The sequence below is a fragment of the Bombyx mori genome, chromosome 17 (assembly GCF_030269925.1).
Source record: "Bombyx mori chromosome 17, ASM3026992v2".
NCBI lineage: Eukaryota > Metazoa > Arthropoda > Insecta > Lepidoptera > Bombycidae > Bombyx > Bombyx mori.
The window spans coordinates 3,024,838-3,044,614 of NC_085123.1; the positions used below are offsets into that span (position 1 = coordinate 3,024,838).

Here is a 19,777-nt window from a genome sequence, read left to right on the forward strand (position 1 = left end):
ATAAGTTCTAAGGTCTCAGTATAGTTACAAAGGCTGCTCCACCCTTCAAACCGAAACGCAGTACTGCTTCACGGCAGAAATAGGCAGGGTGGTGGTACCTACCCGTGCGGGCTCACAAAAGGTCCTACCACCAGTGATTTAAGTACTTCAAGCACCTGTCATCGTTCTCGTCGAACCCGTCGCTTGCGACGAAGGCTTCGACGAGTAAACTAACCCACAGACACAGCCACTGAGTTTCTCACCGGTTCTTCTCAGTGGGTCGCGATTCCGATCCGGTGATAGATTCTGCGAAGCACGGCTCTTGCTAGGGTCAGTGTTAGCATCACTCCGGTTTGAGCCCCGTGAGCTCACCTACTAGTTAAGGTTACGCTGAAATAGCCTCTCAAGGCTATCAGCTTATGTAGGAAAACTAAATAATAAATATATGAGATTTTCTACAATTTACAGTTTTCTGGTGATTGATTACCTTACGGCTTAATTTTTTAGATCAAAACTCCCATGTCGGAAGCGTTTCAAATGAATATACAATCCTATAGTAGTTTGCAATGTTCACTCTGCACATGTCATTAATATTGCGAGCCGTTTATATGGTATTGCTACCGCGAACAAACTTGTATTCTCATATATAATAGAGTGGATGGAGGGGGAGTGGGATATGATGATACAATTTGTTGGTTTTGAGAAAACGGGCAACAAGCTTTTGTTACTTGTAATTTTTCTTCGTACATAACTCCTTCATCGCATGTGTCACGGAACGTAACTTTTGTGCAATGAGTCTGGCAACACGGTCTCAAGAAAAAACACTTGTCAAATAATATGTGAAGTGAACCGGTTGTAGTTTTTAGTTTTTCGTAAGTTAATATTGTAAATGTGCTAAATACACGGTCGTACGGAAGAAAATGTCGTATTAATCGATAGCAAATATTTTCCCTCAAGATCCGTCACAACAAGCAATTTCTAAAAATAGCCTTTAAACCTTCATTCAATGTATAAAATCAAAAATCTTAAAAATAGTACTTAGCCCTTTCATCCACTAATGTCTTCAATTATAACTCATATTTTTATTGTGTCCATATTGATGAAAAATATACAAATTTAGTGATAACAAAATAACAATCCATAAACAAATGATTGAATTTAAAAATAGAATTCCATATTTTTTTAATGAAATTAATTTGAATTTAGAATTTATCACTAGCCTTACTTTCAAACCGGCTAGTGTTGTATAACTTCACATGTAAAGAAAGGTCTAATATGTACATAATAATATATAAAACAGTTTCATAAAAGTGTCTCTTGTAAACTTTAGTGTTCATATTCTCGATTTCTGAAGTCAGCCCAATTATAAGGAACTTTATTAATGTGTCACCGAAATATATTCAAAATTTATTGCAGTGAAGACTTAGTTCCGGTGACAAATCGCCGTTGTCTCTGCGAGCTGGCCAAACAAATAGGATTCACAGATTCCGTCGCTGACGCCTACAGCGTGCAGCACTGTTTGTCAATATTCAGACATTTGGTAAGATATTTAATTGTTGTTTCCTATAAATGCTATGGGTTTATATACGACAAAGGGAAGATCTTCCACCGAGCGGATGATATTTGCTCGGTAGACCGACGGTCCGAATGTTGTTGTTCGGAAACTATATATATGCAAGCTTTTTTTTTTATTGCTTAGATGGGTTGACGAGCTCACAGCCCACCTGGTGTTAAGTGGTTACTCGAGCCCAGAAACATCTACAACGTAAATGCGCCACCCACCTTGAGATATAAGTTCTAAGGTCTCAGTATAGTTACAACAGCTGCCCCATCCTTCAAACCGAAACGCATTACTGCTTCACGGCAGAAATAGGCAGGGTGGTGGTACCTACCCGTGCGGACACACAAGACGTCCTGCGACTAGTAATAAATATTCAATAAGTGGCTCCGTTTGTCCGCCCCGTATGTACGTAGGGTTGGTTGTGTTGTTACAGCGCGCGGACACCATCCGGCGCGAGACGCGTTTCGTGCGCTCACTGCAACTGAGCACTCGGGTCAAGGTTCCCCTGCCGCATATGCTCGCCGTTCTAGTCAAGGACCACGCTAATCAATTGCAAATGCTCACTCAGGTAACCAATCTCGATTAACTTCCTTACATACATTCTTTAACATTCTTTAAAAGAGGCTTGTGGAGAGTATTAAGCGGTAGGCAGCGGCTTAGCTCTGCCCCTGACATTGCTGAAGTCCATGGGCGACGGTAACCACTCACCATCAGGTAGGCCGTATGCTCGTCTGCCTACAAGGGCATTAAAAAAAAACAGTTTGAGGGGAATAAAGATGAGTTAGACTAGGGAGAAATCTAGGATCAATCCTAGTCCTCGGGGTGGCGCCGCGTGTCTGGTTGTAGTGTTGACCGCGGGAACCCCCCTACTCTGACCGGGTTTTGACCCCGGACGGAGATCGGACGCCGGGTGTAAGAGTGCAGGGGAGTCGTTTAGTGGGTGGGCCCTAAATTCCTTGGGCCCGCGGTCTGCTCTCAACACCTGCAGATCGTTGAGTCTCACATACCCCGCGCGCCCCCTAGGCGCGGGGACCTCGTAGGAGGTTCGGCCCTCGGCCCGGAAAAAAAAAAAAAAAAAAAAAAAAAAAGGGAGAAATCTAGGATGTTACAATACTATTGTTGAGTATTTAGATTTAACTTTGTTGAACTGAAAATGACTTAAAATTAGTGTTTAAAAATTTTAAATAGGTTAATTTGGTCATCAAAGTTTTGTAACTCATTAAAGGTATTAAAAAGTTAATTACCTAAAGTTATGTAGGTACCTAGCTAACAACTAAATAGTGCCAGGCCTATCGAAAAACTCTATTGTCCCCATACGTAACTTGATTCACCCAAAGGCCGAAGTGAATCGGGTCAAGCTAGTTTTTTCAGTTTTTGTGTATGCTTTGTAATGAACTATGTATAATAACGCATCGTATATAAAAATTATAAACCTTCCTCATGAACCATTTTAATCTCAATTTTATTGGTATTACCCTAAGAAAAAACCCTTGAAAATTTGTGTTGGAATTGGAAAGGGTCCCGATTCCCCCCAAATCTACGGTACAGCCTTTAACAATAATAGAACTACATCGCGAATGTTGGATTAATGTCATTAAATCATGTGCGTCTCGGAGGACTACACCTAATTTGAATACCATTTGTTTAAAAAATAATAGAACAAGAACTAAAAAAACATAATTCGACGCTTGAAAGGCAAACGTGACTAAGCGACAATGCGTGAACTTTACAGTAGACTAATTTAAAGTTGAAATACCTGAAAAAAAATCTATTTTAACGAATCTAGCTGTAGGATTGAAATGATTTTAATAGACCTAGAAATATATATTTTTTTGCGCATCGAATATGGTTATTGCCTATCATTTATGTACAAAGCAGTTATTGTCGCTTAGTCACGTTTGCCTTTCAAGCGTCGATATACATCTCCATTGGTGGAAAAGTAGGTATTCCTGAAATAATGTTGCCAATAACAAAAAAAACGAAAATACACATTGATGTTTACTTGTTGACATTCACAATCATAAAACATTGATTCGTATGAATTTATCGACACATATATCATAACATTTAAAATAGAACTGCTAAATAACTATTATCTTAAAGTGGACATTGGATTTGCACAATTAAAAACTACCCTCTTGTAAGTTGGGAATTGAAACTTATGGGTACAATTCCCAACCGATTCTGGGCTACATAAATTACTTTTAATGATCTGATCTATTTCATAACATGTCGCTTTTCAGGGTACCGCAGATATAGTGTTAGACTCGTGCGTAGATTACTGGAACGGGCGGGACTTAACACCGATATCTGCTTCCGACCGAAAGAAGATCATAGATTTTTACCAAAGAAACTCACTGACGGCCTATTGTACCGCTTTCGCTTACAAGTAAGTAAATGGTGTAAAGAAAAATGGCGGAATGATTGAATTAAATCATTGATTTTTACTCATTAAATGCGTAATCATCTTGAATTATGTTTAAATTGTTTTAAAATATTAATTATTAATAAATAAACGAGTGACGTTGATTGAAGAACGAAGAAGATAATATGAGAATTGGTTTAAAGGTAACGTACGCAGGTCAAAAAAATCGTTAAAAAAAACTCAATGTTGTACGCAACAGCCAGTGCTGGGGACTTTTTGGTGGGAACGCGAGGAGTGAAGTTGTAATTTGTTTTATTTTGTCTATTTAGTGTTTCTTCAGGCTTAAATGTATAATAACGGTGGTTTATTAACTGTTTAATATTTGTGAAAGTACACAATTGTGGGACAATGAAACAAAGCCGCTGGACGTAGCTTCTCGGGATCCTCCAAAAAGCCCACTTAAATAAGTCTCAGTAAAAAACCACCATAATGTCGCGATTCATTTCCTTCGTTTTTTGTTATTCATAAGCTGTAAATAATTAAATTAATAATTATAAAAATCTTATTACTTGACGCTGGCTAATCTACAAACCGTGCCGGAGCCAAAAATTAAAGAAGAAGAAGAACAGCCAGCGCTGGGTTTTTTTTATTGCTTATATGGGTGGATGAGCTTACAGCCCACCTGCTGTTAAGTGATTAATGGAGCCCATAGACATCTACAACGTAAATGCGCCACCCACCTTGAGATATAAGTTCTAAGGTCTCAGTATAGTATCGTAGTCACAAGAGGTCCTACCACCAGTAAAGTGGGTATTAGTGGAGAGCGTCGGTGACGTCACGAGATGACCTGACGAGTGTGCTGTTATATATTCTTAATGTACCTAAAAATGCAATGTAAGGTGCACGACGTAATGCAGCTTAGTTAGGTTGCCGATAGATCACGTAGTTTAATTCGAACCGCGCTCCCGGTGACACTTGCCCCAATTAATTTCAATTGTTAATTTGAAATGTTTAATTATTAGAATTAAATAAATTTCTTTTTTTAAAAAGCTTTTCTAATAAACCCTCGTAACAGTGCGTTGTTGTGTGCAGGCCGGTGACGCGCGGCGTGTCGTCGCCCGTGGCGGACATGTACCTGGAGGTGCCGGCGGAGGGGCGCGGGGGGCTGACGCCGCGCACGCAGCACTGGCCGGACGCGCCCGCACTGCACTTTCACTCAACTGGTCACTAACATTTTATTTTTTATTTCTTAAGAGCGTGGGTTTTTTTTTTCAGCCGGGGGCCGAACCTGCTACTTGGTGCTGTGGTTACCGGAATTCATAGACATCTACAAAGTAAATGCCGCCACCTACATTGAGCATGTGTTCTAAGGTTTCAGTTTTTACAGTACAAATAACATATAGCTTTAATTACCTATTTATTTCAATTTAAATATTGTTCGAATTGAAAGTCGAAATAAAATCTACTAACTTAGTGTCAAAATTCTTAATCGGTAGCGTTGTTGCCAGTATATGTACTTTGGTTCATCATCTATCTATTACCGTTGTTTTAACGCTTGAAACCACAGATTCATTAGATTTTATCTATAACTAGCTGTTACCCCCGGCTTCGCTTGCGTGGTCAAGTATTATTTTCCTGTGGGAATTAGTTGTTTTTTGGTATTGGCATATCCCTATATGTTAATTCCCTGACTTAATAAAAAAAATGATTTCCATACATTGCTACGTTTCGACAATGACAAACACACATGCAGACAAACAAAAAAATGTGTGCGTGTACTAGTGTACACACGTAAGAAGTGAAACTTGTTTATGGCCTTATTTTTCGAAAAATGATCTACATGCAACTTTCTAGAAATTGGTTAAATAAAGTTAAATTAGATAAAGTTTAAACAAAAGGATTTTATTATCATAGACATGAATACAAAAAAATGTGTGCGTGTACTAGTGTACACACGTAAGAAGTGAAACTTGTTTATGGCCTTATTTTTCGAAAAATGATCTACATGCAACTTTCTAGAAATTGGTTAAATAAAGTTAAATTAGATAAAGTTTAAACAAAAGGATTTTATTATCATAGACATGAATACAAAAAAGTTAAATTAGATAAAGTTTAAACAAAAGGATTTTATTATCATAGACATGAATACAAAACAGATGGCGCGTAACGGAAAAAAGTGACGCGTAACCGAAAAATGTGACGGTAATTTTTTTTCCAACGCCGATAAGGAAGTTTCACTTCAATAATACAATTATTTCACTTTACCTTTTTGCTACTAAGATTATTACAGCATTTTAATAATACATCTCTTTGATATCATAATACCCTGGTACTTTTCTTCCTATAAATTAATAATAATAGCACGGTCCACGTGGTGTTAAATGGGGTTCCTGAGGTTCGTGAAGTTTGACCCACCTTGAGACATGAGGTCGATTTCTCAAATCCGAAACCATGCTTCAGAACATACCGCCGTTAATTATTAATAAATCTCTTTGCTATCATAATACCCTGGTACTTTTCTTCCTATTATTTTACGTAATAACAGTAATAAATAGCACGGTCCACGTGATATTATTAAGTGGGCTCCCTGAGATTATTGGAATTACAAAATGATTTCCGTAATCCACCTGGAGACATGAGGTCAATTTCTCAAATCGGAATCCATACTTCAGAACATACAGCCGTTAATTAATAAAGAAGGCTGTACGTCAGAGTAAAGTTATAATAATACATCTCTTTGATATCATAATACCCTGGTACTTTTCTTCCTATTATTTTACGTAATAACAATAATAGCACGGTCCACGTGATATTAAGTGGGTTACCTGGGATTATTGCAATTACAAAATGTATTCCGTGACCCACCTTGAGACATGAGGTCGGTTTCTCAAATGCGCATCCATACTTCAGAACATACAGCCGTTAATTAAAAGATGGCGCGTAACGGAAAAATGTGACGCGTAACCGAAAAATGTGACGGTAAATTTTTTTCCAACGCCGATAAGGAAGTTTCACTTCAAAAATATTTTACATTTATAATATTACGAAAGGATTTCAAAACACAGACCCTAGGCACTTTTTATTAATATAATAATGCATATAAGTCTTAATTTATATGATGATTCACAGATTCCCTACTGTTCAATGAAGTGACCGACGACGATGTTGTTGACGCCGATGGATATTTCGATCTGCAATGCAATCAAGTTGGTATTTCTTAACGAATACTTGTAATCGACATAAATAATTTGCCTCACGCGGTGTATAGGCGATGTTGAAAATTTGTGATAATTTTAGACCAACCATATAATTGTAATAATAACTGGAAATATATATTTTTTGAAATTCCTTTCGAACGATTATTCAACATTGATGCGGATGCAACATCGCTCATAAAACATCGATATAATAAACATCGATCTATATGAACGATATATCGATGTTCATTTCGATGTTTTTGTCACCATTTACTGTTAAATTACATAAACTATTTTTTTCGAATTCACACCAAGGGATTTTTTAAACAAACTAAAATACTCCAAGATTAGCATTTAAATCGAAATATAGACATGTGTAATCAATATTTATATTATAAATTTTTATAGGCAGATAAACAATAAGAAACAATTATGATAAAATATATATAGTGAGTGCGAGCGAGCGTGCGTGTATGCGTGCGTGCGTGCGTGTGTGTGTGTGTGTGTGCGTGTGCGATGTTCCTTCGCTCTGTCGTTCGATGAATACGAACGTGGAAACTGAATGGCGTGTAAAATTTAAGGATTAAAATTTACCGCGAAGACGGTACGCTTAGTCACTACATAGTATAAAACAAAGTCGCTTTCTCTGTCTCTATATCCGTATATATGCTTAAATCTTTAAAACTACGCAACGGATTTTGATGCGGTTTTTTTCAATAGATAGTGATTAAAAAGGAAGGTTTATATGTATAATAACATCCATTAAATAGTGGAGAAATCAATAATAAATTACAGTTTCCGAAGCGAAGCGAGGGCGGATCGCTAGTATAACATAAGAACAGTAATCGAACTAGAATCGCGTCATGTTTCCGCAGGTGTTCATAGGCATGGTGACGATGCAGTACCAGGCGCAGAGCGACATGGTGGAGCTGATAGAGCGGCTAGAGCGGGCCTGCATACGCTTCGTCCACTTCAGCAAGGAGAACGAGCTCCGGTCGAGGGTGTTCAGCGAAAAGATGGGCTTGGAGTCCGGCTGGAACTGTCACATATCGCTCATGAGCGACACCGAAGCCAGGTGGGTCTTGCACACAGCCTTGCTGGCCATCGGTGGCAGGACACTTGGTAAAGTACACTTTGTGATGAGTCGCTGTTTAGGGTAATATTGAAAATAAAATTATTTTAAGGTAGTACAATTTGTAATGTTTTTTAATTAAAAGTGATTTCAATATTCAATAATTAAAATTCATTAATTAAACTTAACAATGGGACTCGGAAGTACACTCTTTCAATAAAATAAAAATCTGAAAATCAATATACAAATGACGGAGAAGGAAGTGAACATACATAAAAATAATACATTCAATCGATTGTACAGACTCCTCTTTTTTTTAATTGGTAAAAGTGATCGCTCAAAGTGTATTTAATCATGTTTTTAAAACTAATATAAAGAACGGTTTGCAATGAGAGATTTGATTTTTAATAATAACACTGTAAACAACTACGTATAACTCTTTTTTTTTTTCATTTTATATATGAGGCCGTCAGCGCAAAAGTGACCTGAGCTTACCATGGTTAGTATGGAGGCAATTAGGTTTGAATTTTTATGAATTTAATTATTATTATAAGTAGGCCAAAAAACAATACGCGCCAAAATAATGCTTACAAAGCTATCTGTTATCTATGGGTGAAACTATGGATAGGCCGGTTTTGCATTTTTTTTAATTTTTTTATTGCTTAGATGGGTGGACGAGCTCACAGCCCACCTGATGTTAAGTGGTTACTGGAGCCCATAGACATCTACAACTATCTCCCGCCATGGGTCGCAGCAAAAGGCATATACCAAGGTGGGCCTTGAGACATAAGTTCTAATGCCTCAGTTTTTACAGTACAACAGCTGCCCACCCTTCGAACCAAAACGCATTACTGCTTCACGGCAGAAATAGGCAAGGCGGTGGTACCTACCCGTCCGGACTCACAAGAGGTCCTACCCCCAGTAAAATCATTGCATCAAAATTTATTATATTTTAAATAAATTCCAATATAAAAATATGAAATGAATATAAAAAATTGTAGACCACTTTTGTGCTGACTGCCTCATGTAATTCTCGATTATTTTTTCCTGAGCTGATCACAAGATATGAAATTCGTGATCAATTGAATGTTATTCACAGCATAATATGTCATTCAGTGACTAAATTTTATATTTCACATTGCATTTTGTTCGGTGTTGCTATAGCGTTTTTCGTCGGTGTTGCCGCATTTAAAACTACAATTTGAAATAATTGGCGACTCATTCTTTCGTATCTCACTAAAATAACTAAATCAATTCGGTCTAAACACCACCCGTATTGACCGTCTGCTGTTTTGTTTTTTAACGTTATTTTTTTCTTTTCTTTAACGATCATCACATTTTAATTAATCCTCGTCACGACACGTACACGCCACATATGTTTGTCTCCCTTCCGGCAATACAAAACTGTTTCTTAACTTCTCGATGCGTAGGTAGATATAGATGTGTTTTTTTTTTTCGTAAATTTTGCCATTCTTTATACTGTTTTTTTTTCCATACCAGTTGGCTTCTTTGATATCCGAATTTATCGAGAGGAAATTTTCATTCTTTGTTAAAGATCAAAACGTCTATCGACGCAATATAATAAAAAAAAACATTAAATTAATTTGTACAGTAAAATCAATCAATGGATGAATATAAAAATCTATGTGTTTAAGCATTAGCTAATGACACAAATGTGACCGTTCGAGAAGGTTCTACGCTTTAACAGTAACCAAGAAAAGTGTCTCTTATAACAATGCGAATAAAGTACGAAATCTTAAGACGGCACGACTATGTCTCTAAGACCAATATTTTCGACAGCAAAAGCGCATCGCCGCTGTCCTCGCAGAATATCGCGCAGCCAAAGGAACTTAACAACGGGAGGCGGCCCTCTAGGGGCTTCGAAACTTTTGACGCTCTCGGCTTTTGTCATAGGTTTGTTTCTATAACCCTTCTAGAAAAACACGTTAACTGTTTTATATTACGTTTCTTATTCTCATCTCAAAATCCGGTGCTAATTTTTTTCTATTAAGCACTACGTTTAAACATTTTAACAAATATTATAAGAACAAAATTATAGTTTTTATTCTGTTTATTTTCTTGAAAAAATTATTCATCGAAATATTTGGTCCCTCACGGTTGCTCTCAGTAAGTCATGTTATCCATTTATTTAACCTATCTAAGCTTAAATATGGCCTATGTCGACCACCTCGGATGTGGATGGATGCAAAGCAACCAACTTATTTTTAGACATCAAACGAACCAAGTAAATGTGGATGCATTGCACACTCCGCTAGCGGTCAAATAGCGCACCTGTCATTGATTATTGCTAAATTAATAAAAATTATTAGGTACACCATAAGCAGAGCCTATAAAGGGAAGAAATATTAATCTGTTTAGTAAATAACTAAATCATCGGCATTTTAGACACAAAATAACCTTTAACGTCGAAGTGTCTGTAGGCTTGGCCTACCGGTCCCTCAACTACAAGGTAACGTGCCATATTAAGGCAGACAGAGAACGCGCTACATTACTGCTCTATGCGAGAAAGAAAAAGAGCATCGAATTTACAAAAAATTTAAATCTTTTTTTTATTTTTTATTGCTTAGATAGGTGGACGAGCTCACAGCCCACCGGGTATTAATTGGTTACTGGAGCTCATAGACATCTACAACGTAAATGCCGCCACCCATATTGAGCTTGTTCTAAGTTCTGTCTATAGTTACAATGTCCTTTCAAACCGAAACGCATTACTGCTTTACAGCAGAAATAGACAGGGTGGTGCTACCTACCCGTGCAGACTCACAAGAAGTCCTACCATCAGTAAAAGCTCTCAAAATTTAATTAATCAAGTCGGATGTTAAAATTACTTTTTTAATATGTTGGTAGTACTTTAAAGCCTGTTCGTTTTAATAAATACTATATCAACCGACTATCCTATTGGCTTAATTTAGCAAGTAAAGCCATTTAGCCACAGCATTTAGCTATTAAAAATATAGACATAATTGTAAATTGGATTGAAACATTCAAAATAACCGACGGTGGTCGAACGCAAGATATTAGACAGATGCCTGAAACTCGTTAACGACAATTTCAAAAGAAATTTTCATAAATACAATTTCCGAGTGTATCAGTCTACCCAGCTACTTCACTTCATTTCGGTAGAAGATCTTCCCATTGTCATTTACCCCCAAAATAACGTTATTTATTAACGAATAATTTAAAAGTAGACGTAATATAAAGCAAGCGACGTGTAATTAAATACCTTAGTTTAGTATTTTATTTTGATTACATTTTATTATTTACGATTTAGCGAAACCTGCAGTGCGTACATTAGAACCCTGTACATTTCTGTAAGCGCTATCTGTCAATGACCATACCTTGCATGCGACCTTAAAATGTTATCAAAATTGTTTATTTTAACTACATACATACTTTCATTAACGCATTTCAATTAAAGTGATTGTTTAATTGTTTTTACGTCAATTAATCAGATGCCATTCCGAGATCCAGTAGACTATATATCGAGGGATGAAAAGGCTATTTGATATAAGCGACATTTCGCTCAAATGGCAACATTTATTTTTGCAATTAAAGGTGCGTTTTATTTCGTATTAGCGGCCCACTCCGGCTCCGCTCGGGTCTTTAACAAAAATTTCAACGATATTTGAGGTTGTTTTATTTTTTTAAATAAAAGAACGCTTATTGCGTCATAACTTTATTAGTTACACATATGCTGTCGCGACACTTTTTGTAAATAATAATGTATTCTATCATCAATAGTTTTCGCAGGGCACACGATATAAAGAATATTTTAGTTAATTTTTTTACACCTTGGGTTATATTATTGGAGTTTTAGTAAGAATCCCTAATTTTTTTCAAAAAAGATTATAGCCTATGTCACTCGGGAATAGTGTAGCTTCCAAACAGTGAAAGAATTATTCAAATCGGTTCAGTAGTTTCGGAGCCTATTCAATACAAACAAACAAGCAAATCTTTCCTCTTTATAATATTATTTTAGTATAGATTAGCATCGACAGTTTTAATTGAACTTCAATTAAGTTTACTCCATTCAAATAGCTAAAGAAGTTTTTTTGTTACGATATTTTTTCCAATAAGCTTAACTTTAACTGACTCTCCTGTAAAATTGCAAAAATGCCCCTTAAACCTTTCAACCCTCGATATTTATCATCATTAAGAAAATATTTTTATATGAATAAAAATTTTAAGTGGGCCGCGTTTACATAGTAGATTCAAAGTACACTTTCAATTTTACATTTGCGCATAAACTAATTTAGTTTCTTGCTAAGTACATAAAGTTCATGTAAAAAAATTATATAAATCACATTGATTGAAAGATGCCTATACATACTTGTATTCCCGCAATATTTTGTTTGCCGCTTCTTGCCGAATGAAGTAACCGTGTATTGTTTTAACACTTATCAAATAACACAAGACATTCATACATGCTCATAATATGTTTTGTGAAATGATATTAATGCTTCACACACGCTTCATATTAACTGAACGTTAATAAGGTCATTATTGTTATTTAGATTTAATCCTCTTTTTTAAATTATTTTTTTATTAATACCTGATGACGATTTGAAACTGTAGCTCTGGTGCCTATAAACCACAATATAAAAAACATGCTCAGTCAAGTCAATTGAACGGCTGTTCTGGCCTATATTTTGTTAGGGTAATTTACAATGTACCTTCGAAAATTATTTATTTAAATAAAATTGCATAGATTGGTGGACGAGCTTACGTTCCATCTCATGTCCAATGTGTTACCGGAGCTCATGGACATCACCAGATAAATGCCGCCATCCAACCACAGACCTGAGTTCTTAGTCTCAGTTGTATAGTATAACGGCTGCATTACTGCTTCGCAGCAGGAATGGTCAAGACGGTGGCAAGAAGTTCTAATGCCATTATTAATATAATAAGGAAGTAGTTACGGCAGCTTATCATAATAATTCTCGAACTAGGTCCGTTCGAAAGTAAAAGAAAACTTATATTCGTCATTGAAAGTAAATGAGCTTAATCATAGTGTTATAAATTATAATTAACTACACACAGTTGTAAAACTTGTAAAAGGTATATTTAACTAATACCTACTTTTCGTTTAGCATTTATCATTATTCGATTTTGTTTTTACAAATGTAAATGGTCAGTGATATTGAACGCGCCATGAAAAAATGTGCTTAAGAGTAATGACATTAAATTTGTAACGAACATTAGCAATAGTATGGCAACATCGAAAGCGTTGTCTATGTCGGCGCCGGGAGCGATCAATCTAGATCACACTACCGTCAAATTCGACAACGAGGTCAAGAAGGCGAGGCACTCCATCACAACTGGAATCAAGGTAATGATCTCCTATTCGACGCTTGAAAGGAAAACGTGACTAAGCGACAATGCGTGAACTTTACAGTGGACTAATTTAAAGTTGAAATACCTGAAAAAATTTATATTTTAACGAATCTAGCAGTAGGATTGAAATGATTTTAATAGACCTAGAAATATATTTTTTTTGCGCATCGAATATGGTTATTTCCTATCATTTATGTACAAAGCAGTTATTGTCGCTTAGTCACGTTTGCCTTACAAGCGTCGATATACATCTCCATTGGTTTTTTCTTTACCTTAGCCTAGGTTGGGTCGACACGACAAATTTTTCTCATCCATTCTCTTCTATCAGCCGTCAGCTCAACACTCACTCCTCTCTCTCTCATATCGTCATTCACACACTCCATTTATGTCTTCTTCGATCGACATCTTCCTCCTTTACCTTGCACTACCATTTCCATACATCTGCTAGTCACATGCATCTTCTCTCTACGCATCACATCCTACAATTGTATTAGTTCAATTATGCCACTTGGTTGTCACTCTGTACAGTTACCCTGTGTCTCTATATACTTTATGCCAGGCTAAATAAATACCGGGAACGTTGTTACTGACTACTGAAATACCTAAGTCTTAAGTAATAGGTACCTAATAAATTTTGATCATCTTGATAATTTTATGGCATTTGATTTTAGAAACTCGAAATTGGTTATGATCGATAATTGAAACTTAAAAAAATATATGCATAGACGTTGTTAATAAAACTCCAATAATACAACTCGCTTTATAATAATTAATATTTTATAAATTTGGAGATTAACATAAATTCTTATGAGCGGTCGACACGTCCGCTGTTGATCGAGTCTGTCGGCGATCGCGATCAGCTGATGCGTCCCCCCGTCCGCCGCGTCTCCCGCCGCTGTTGTCCACGCGTTCGATGCGTGGACAGACGTAAAAATGTGTTGCTCATATTTTACACATGTAACATGGTAACAGAATGAATGGAGAATTTTATTTGTAAACTAGCTGACCCGGTAGACTTTTTAGTGCCTCAATAGATAAATAAGAGACCTAAACTTTTGTATAAAATAAACATAACACAAACAAATCCGTCCGATGGGGGACAACACATCAAATGAAAAATAAAATTGTTATTTTTTTTTAATTCTGAGCATTTTCATATTTATCTACATTTGAAACCTTCTCTGGACTTCCACAAATAATTCAAGACCAAAATTAGCCAAATCCGTCCAGCCGTTCTCGAGTTTTAGCGAAACTAACGAACAGCAATTCATTTTTATATATATAGAAGATATAATAGTCGAATCCGCATCATTTATGAGCACAGATGCAGCGTGGCAGCATAGCGACGACGCATCCGTCGGCGGACTCTGCGCTGGACTCGCGCGAGGAGCCGGAGTCCCCGGTGGACGCGTGCCGCTCGCTGTCCTGCCTCACCGACTCCACCGACCACTCGGCGCAGCTCAACTTCGACATGAGCAATAGGGTGCGTCTTTTAACTTGCTGTTATATATAACACTTTGAGAAGCACTGACGAAATACTATTACGAAAGCGATGTTCAAACTTTGGTATAATGTATCCTATAAATATTTTAAATATTTGAAATGTACTATCTACTGGTGGTAGGACCTCTTGTGAGTCCGCGCGGGTGGGTACCACCACCCTGCCTATTTCTACCGTGAACCAGTAATGCGTTTCGGTTTGAAGGGTGGGCAGCCGTCGTAACTATACTTGAGACCTTAGAACTTATATCTCAGGGTGGGTGGCGCATTAACGTTGGGGATATCTATGGGCTCCAGTAACCACTTAACACCAGGTGGGCTGTGAGCTCGTCCATCCATCTAAGCAAAAACAAAAAACAAAAAAAAAACCTTTGAGAAGCACTAAGGAAATATTACTATGAAAATAATGTATCCTATAAATATTTGAAATGTCCTCAGTACCTAATTTTCCTTCCCCTACTTTCGTATTTTAAGTATTAGTGATATCGTGTGTTGTGACCGCACCCACGGATTTTTACAACCTATATGACGTTTAGACAATAGGATAGAGGCTATTTCTATTTAGTCTCACCGGCACCCGCGTTGCCCATAAGCTTTTGTATTGACTAACTAATCTATATAGTGTGGTGCTCTATAACGTGAATACATTATAAAAAATTTGAGAACCGTTAACCTTTACGAACATTTGAGGACCGTTAACCTTTACGAACATGCTTCACGCCAATCAACAATATAAGTTTTCTTCGAAACATGCCCACACTATACAGATTTTATGTTGGTACACGTAAAATTTTATAACCTAGGCTAAGTTGCCCCGAGGCATCGAGAACATCCGACCCCACATCGAGCAAGTGGACAACGTTCCGCTCCTCGTCTCGCTGTTCACGGACTGCACCGCGCGCTCCGTCCAGCTCATGATACAGATCATGCAGGTGAGGCGACGTACGTGACCCTCGAACCATAACACTAAACATACACAATATGTTGCTGGTCACAGTACGCTGTGACCATCAAAAACGTGACGAAAAAAACAGGTTTTTAGTTGAAGCGAATCTAGCGCCATCTGTCGTTCGTGGACACTACTATATACCACTAGTTTCAAAGACAGTTGTAGAAACTTCCGGTCACCGTGCTCACCGAACCCGTCGCTTGCAGCGAAGGGCTCGACGAGCGAATTAACCCATAGACACAGCCCACTGAGTTTCTCGCCGGATCTTCTCAGTGGGACGCGTTTCCGATCCGGTAGTAGATTCTGCGAAGTACTGCTTTTGCTAGGATCAGTGTTAGCATCACTATGGTTTGAGCCCCGTGAACGTACTAGTTAAGGTTACCCTGAAATAGCCTCTCAAGGCTATCAGCTTAGGTAGGAAAAAAAAAGTAGAAACTTCAACAGTCTCGGGCAAAAAGTTAAGATCGAGAAAATTTTCAAGTTCAAAGATACATAAATATATTTTGAAATAAATAAAGATAGTCCTCTTACATTAAGATACAATGAATCAGAACTAAGAGATCGGTAGTGGCTTTGAAAGAGCAATTTGTACTTTGACTTGTAATCAGTTAAAGCACTTATATTGTCATGCTGATTTCGATTATTGTACGTTCAAATGTTTAGGATTACAGCGAGGTGGTTTGCGTGATGGGCTCCGCGGCCAACTGTCTCAACATGGAAATCTTCATGCAGGCCGACGCTAGGTACGAAATTTTTTTGTACAAAAATGTATTTAAACAAAAAAAACTTTCATTTCGATTGTAAATATTAGACATTCCAACCCGAATGCCTTAAGAAAAATGTTTTTAATTGACTACTGTCGCATGCTCATATGAACAACACCTGGACACATACGCCAGCGTCATCCATATAACTAGACCACTCGGATTTCTATCAGAAGATACAAGTATTATACAAGCCTTTTTTTCCCTACCCGCAATTTCTATCATGAGTGTCCACTGCTGGTAAGGCATGCAGTAAACTCGGTCTGGGAGATGCCAGCATCCAATCACAGAGGCAATTCGTGTGGGTTCAAAGAGTACAATATCGATTTTTTAATTCAGATTTCGATTAAATATCTCTTTGATTTTTTCTCCTACGTATTCGCTAGTAAGCTAAGGGGTTATTCCAGCTACTCAAGGACAGGTAGGTGAGCTCATTGGCTCAGCCCGTTAACACTAGCCCTATCAAGAGATCCGAGAGAAGATCCGGCGAGAAACTCACTGGGCTGTGTCTATTGGATGGGGTGGTCCTAACTGCACCAATAAAACCTCATAATAAATAAACGATTTCCAGCATCGCGGTTGAGCCTCTATATCCGGTACTGTGCCAAAAGATGCAACCGTACTTGATTCCCGACTCCTGCATCGGTCCCATCGACCTAGCTAGAGCACTCAATTCGGTCCCCTGTTCTTTGTCGGTGAGTTCACTATGTACTTTTTAAGAAAATTAATCAATTGAATATACAGGGTGATGTTTTCAACTGGCTTCAGAAGTAAATAACATTTAAGATGAGAATAAACTCTTTGCTATTGTTTGCCTAGTATCACAGTAGTAGGCAGCGGCTTGGCACTGCATCTGGCATTGCTGAAGTCTATGGGCGACGGTAACCACTCACCAACAGGTGGACCGTTTTGTTATTGCCTACAAGGGCAATAAAAAAAAAATTTCATATTGTTATCTTTATTATGGACACTGCCTGTTATGAAATAATACAGGGTGTTTTTTTTTTTTTTGAATCAATAATTTAGAAATAGAGAAAATGATTTTGATTTTTAATTTCGTTTTCACATTTCATATAAATATATTAGGCATTTTTCTCAACTCCCCATAGTTCCAGATAAGTAACCTCGTCCATTTGAAAATTGACTGTGTACTTTATACTTCATATTGTGCTTAGCGAGGCTTACCCTTTGTATAATGAAAGTAGAGCTTTACAAATTTAAAATAAGCTTTAGTCATATTAAATATTTGAATATTTATTAACTTTGCGCAGTATAAATAGCGTTAACTTTATTTGGACATAGTTGCTTTTATTTGTTTTAATTTATCTGTCTTAACAGTAGTTTTGATCACAGATATCTATGATTTGAGCAACATGAAAATCTTTTCGAAAAATGATAAATATAAAATCGGTACCTTATTAATGTTAGCAATGTCAATATTAATGGCATGAGTAAGCTAGTTCAAGTCACTCTCCTCACCTCTATTTCTCAATCCACACTAGCTTAGTTAATACATTATAAACTAATTTTTATAGTTATTTATAGTTTATGCATAATATTTTTATACTGTTTCTACTAATTTATTATATGTCTTGCATGCCGCTATGCCCTACCATTAGTTGCAAAACAAGTGGCGTAACCAACCCTTGACGAATTATTGTAAAGGAGTAAGTACAAAAAGTGAAAGTTTTTTAGACGGTCCAATATAATATTTATCCTTTTGACTCACTTGCCTAAATAAATATACCATTTAGTTATTATTGTTTTGATTGAACTAAACTTTTAATCGACAAAGTTTTAATTGGTTATAATTCAATCGAGGGTTATTTCAGAGTTGTATTGAAAAAAAAAAGCTATAAATTTTACTTTAAAAATGCTTTCAAAAATGATTGTATTTGCTTACTTTGGTAAAATTTAGCTAGGCCTATGCTTGGCGATTTGCTTGTAATGAACTCAGAAATAAGAATAATTTTAAGATAGACTATTAAATATTGCTATATAATATATAATACGTAACGTGGGACGCCCCCTGGCTAGGTGGTGCGATGACCTCCCAACAGTGACCGGCAGAAGTGGATCAGGAGAGCCGAAGACCGGGCTCTGTGGTGTAGATTGGGAGAGGTCTATGTCCATCAGTGGACGGCTGTGGGCTGATGATGATGATGATAATGATGATGTAGAGAGAGGCCTCGCGCTCATCATATACCTAGGGGGTCTTGTGAATTAAAATATTCGTTTGTGTCTTAGATGACGCGGGAATCGGATCTGTCACTGTTCACATTAATAACGACGTCGCGTCACTTCATGACGTGCCTGTGGAACTGCACCCAGTTCTGGATATGTAGCGTTTGTTTCATAGCCCTGTTACAGGTTAGTGTGTGTTTGTACTTCTAGACTAACTAGATCAACTTCTGTGTTCGACTAAATACTTTATAGAAGTGTCTTGAGCTTTATGTAATGTGTATTATATGTAATGTGATTTGTCGCAACAAGTATTGGTAGTCAAAAAAAATTATAATTACAGTAATCCCCCCTATAACGCAGTACCTTTATAACGCGTTTTCATGTTATGCCATTTCTATCCCCCATGTATTTTTTTATTACTTAGATGGATGGACGAGCTCACAGCCCACCTGGTGTTAAGTGGTTACTGGAGTGCAGAGACATCTACAACGTAAATGCGCTTGAGATATGAGTTCTAAGGTCTCAGTACAGTTACAACAGCTGCCCCACTCTTCAAACCGAAACGCATTACCGAGACGCATGCTTCACGGCAAAAATAGGCAGGGTGGTGGTACCTGCCCGCGCTGACTCACAAGAGGTCCTACCGCCAGTAAACTCAGAGAATAGATGGTATTTAGACAGGTTCCCTGTGCGGGTTCTTGCCGCTGGCGCTGAGCGTGGGTGGCGCGGCGTGGTGCGGGCTCGTGTCGGTGCCGCACGTGGCGGGCGCGCTCGCCCTTGCCCCCCCGCACCCCGCGCTCTCCCAGCGCGCCGCCACCAGGCCAGACCATCAGCTGAACCTCAAGGTACCG

General features: G+C 37.5%; 1 protein-coding gene across 2 annotated transcripts in view; it reads left to right on the forward strand.

The window, feature by feature from the left end:
- The window catches only part of LOC101741898 (transmembrane protein 94), a 40,873-nt gene that overhangs the window by 16,132 nt on the left and 4,964 nt on the right, over positions 1-19,777 (forward strand). The window contains exons 12-25 of one of the 2 annotated variants that reach the window (XM_062673273.1): positions 1,396-1,519; positions 1,974-2,108; positions 3,784-3,929; positions 4,998-5,128; positions 7,035-7,111; positions 7,978-8,177; positions 9,975-10,088; positions 13,398-13,524; positions 14,854-15,012; positions 15,833-15,961; positions 16,642-16,721; positions 17,314-17,437; positions 18,990-19,112; positions 19,604-19,771. In XM_062673273.1, the coding sequence (XP_062529257.1) occupies positions 1,396-1,519; positions 1,974-2,108; positions 3,784-3,929; positions 4,998-5,128; positions 7,035-7,111; positions 7,978-8,177; positions 9,975-10,088; positions 13,398-13,524; positions 14,854-15,012; positions 15,833-15,961; positions 16,642-16,721; positions 17,314-17,437; positions 18,990-19,112; positions 19,604-19,771 (1,837 nt within the window). The remainder of the gene's footprint in view (positions 1-1,395; positions 1,520-1,973; positions 2,109-3,783; positions 3,930-4,997; positions 5,129-7,034; positions 7,112-7,977; positions 8,178-9,974; positions 10,089-13,397; positions 13,525-14,853; positions 15,013-15,832; positions 15,962-16,641; positions 16,722-17,313; positions 17,438-18,989; positions 19,113-19,603; positions 19,772-19,777) is intronic. The other variant, XM_062673274.1, reaches the window with a different exon arrangement.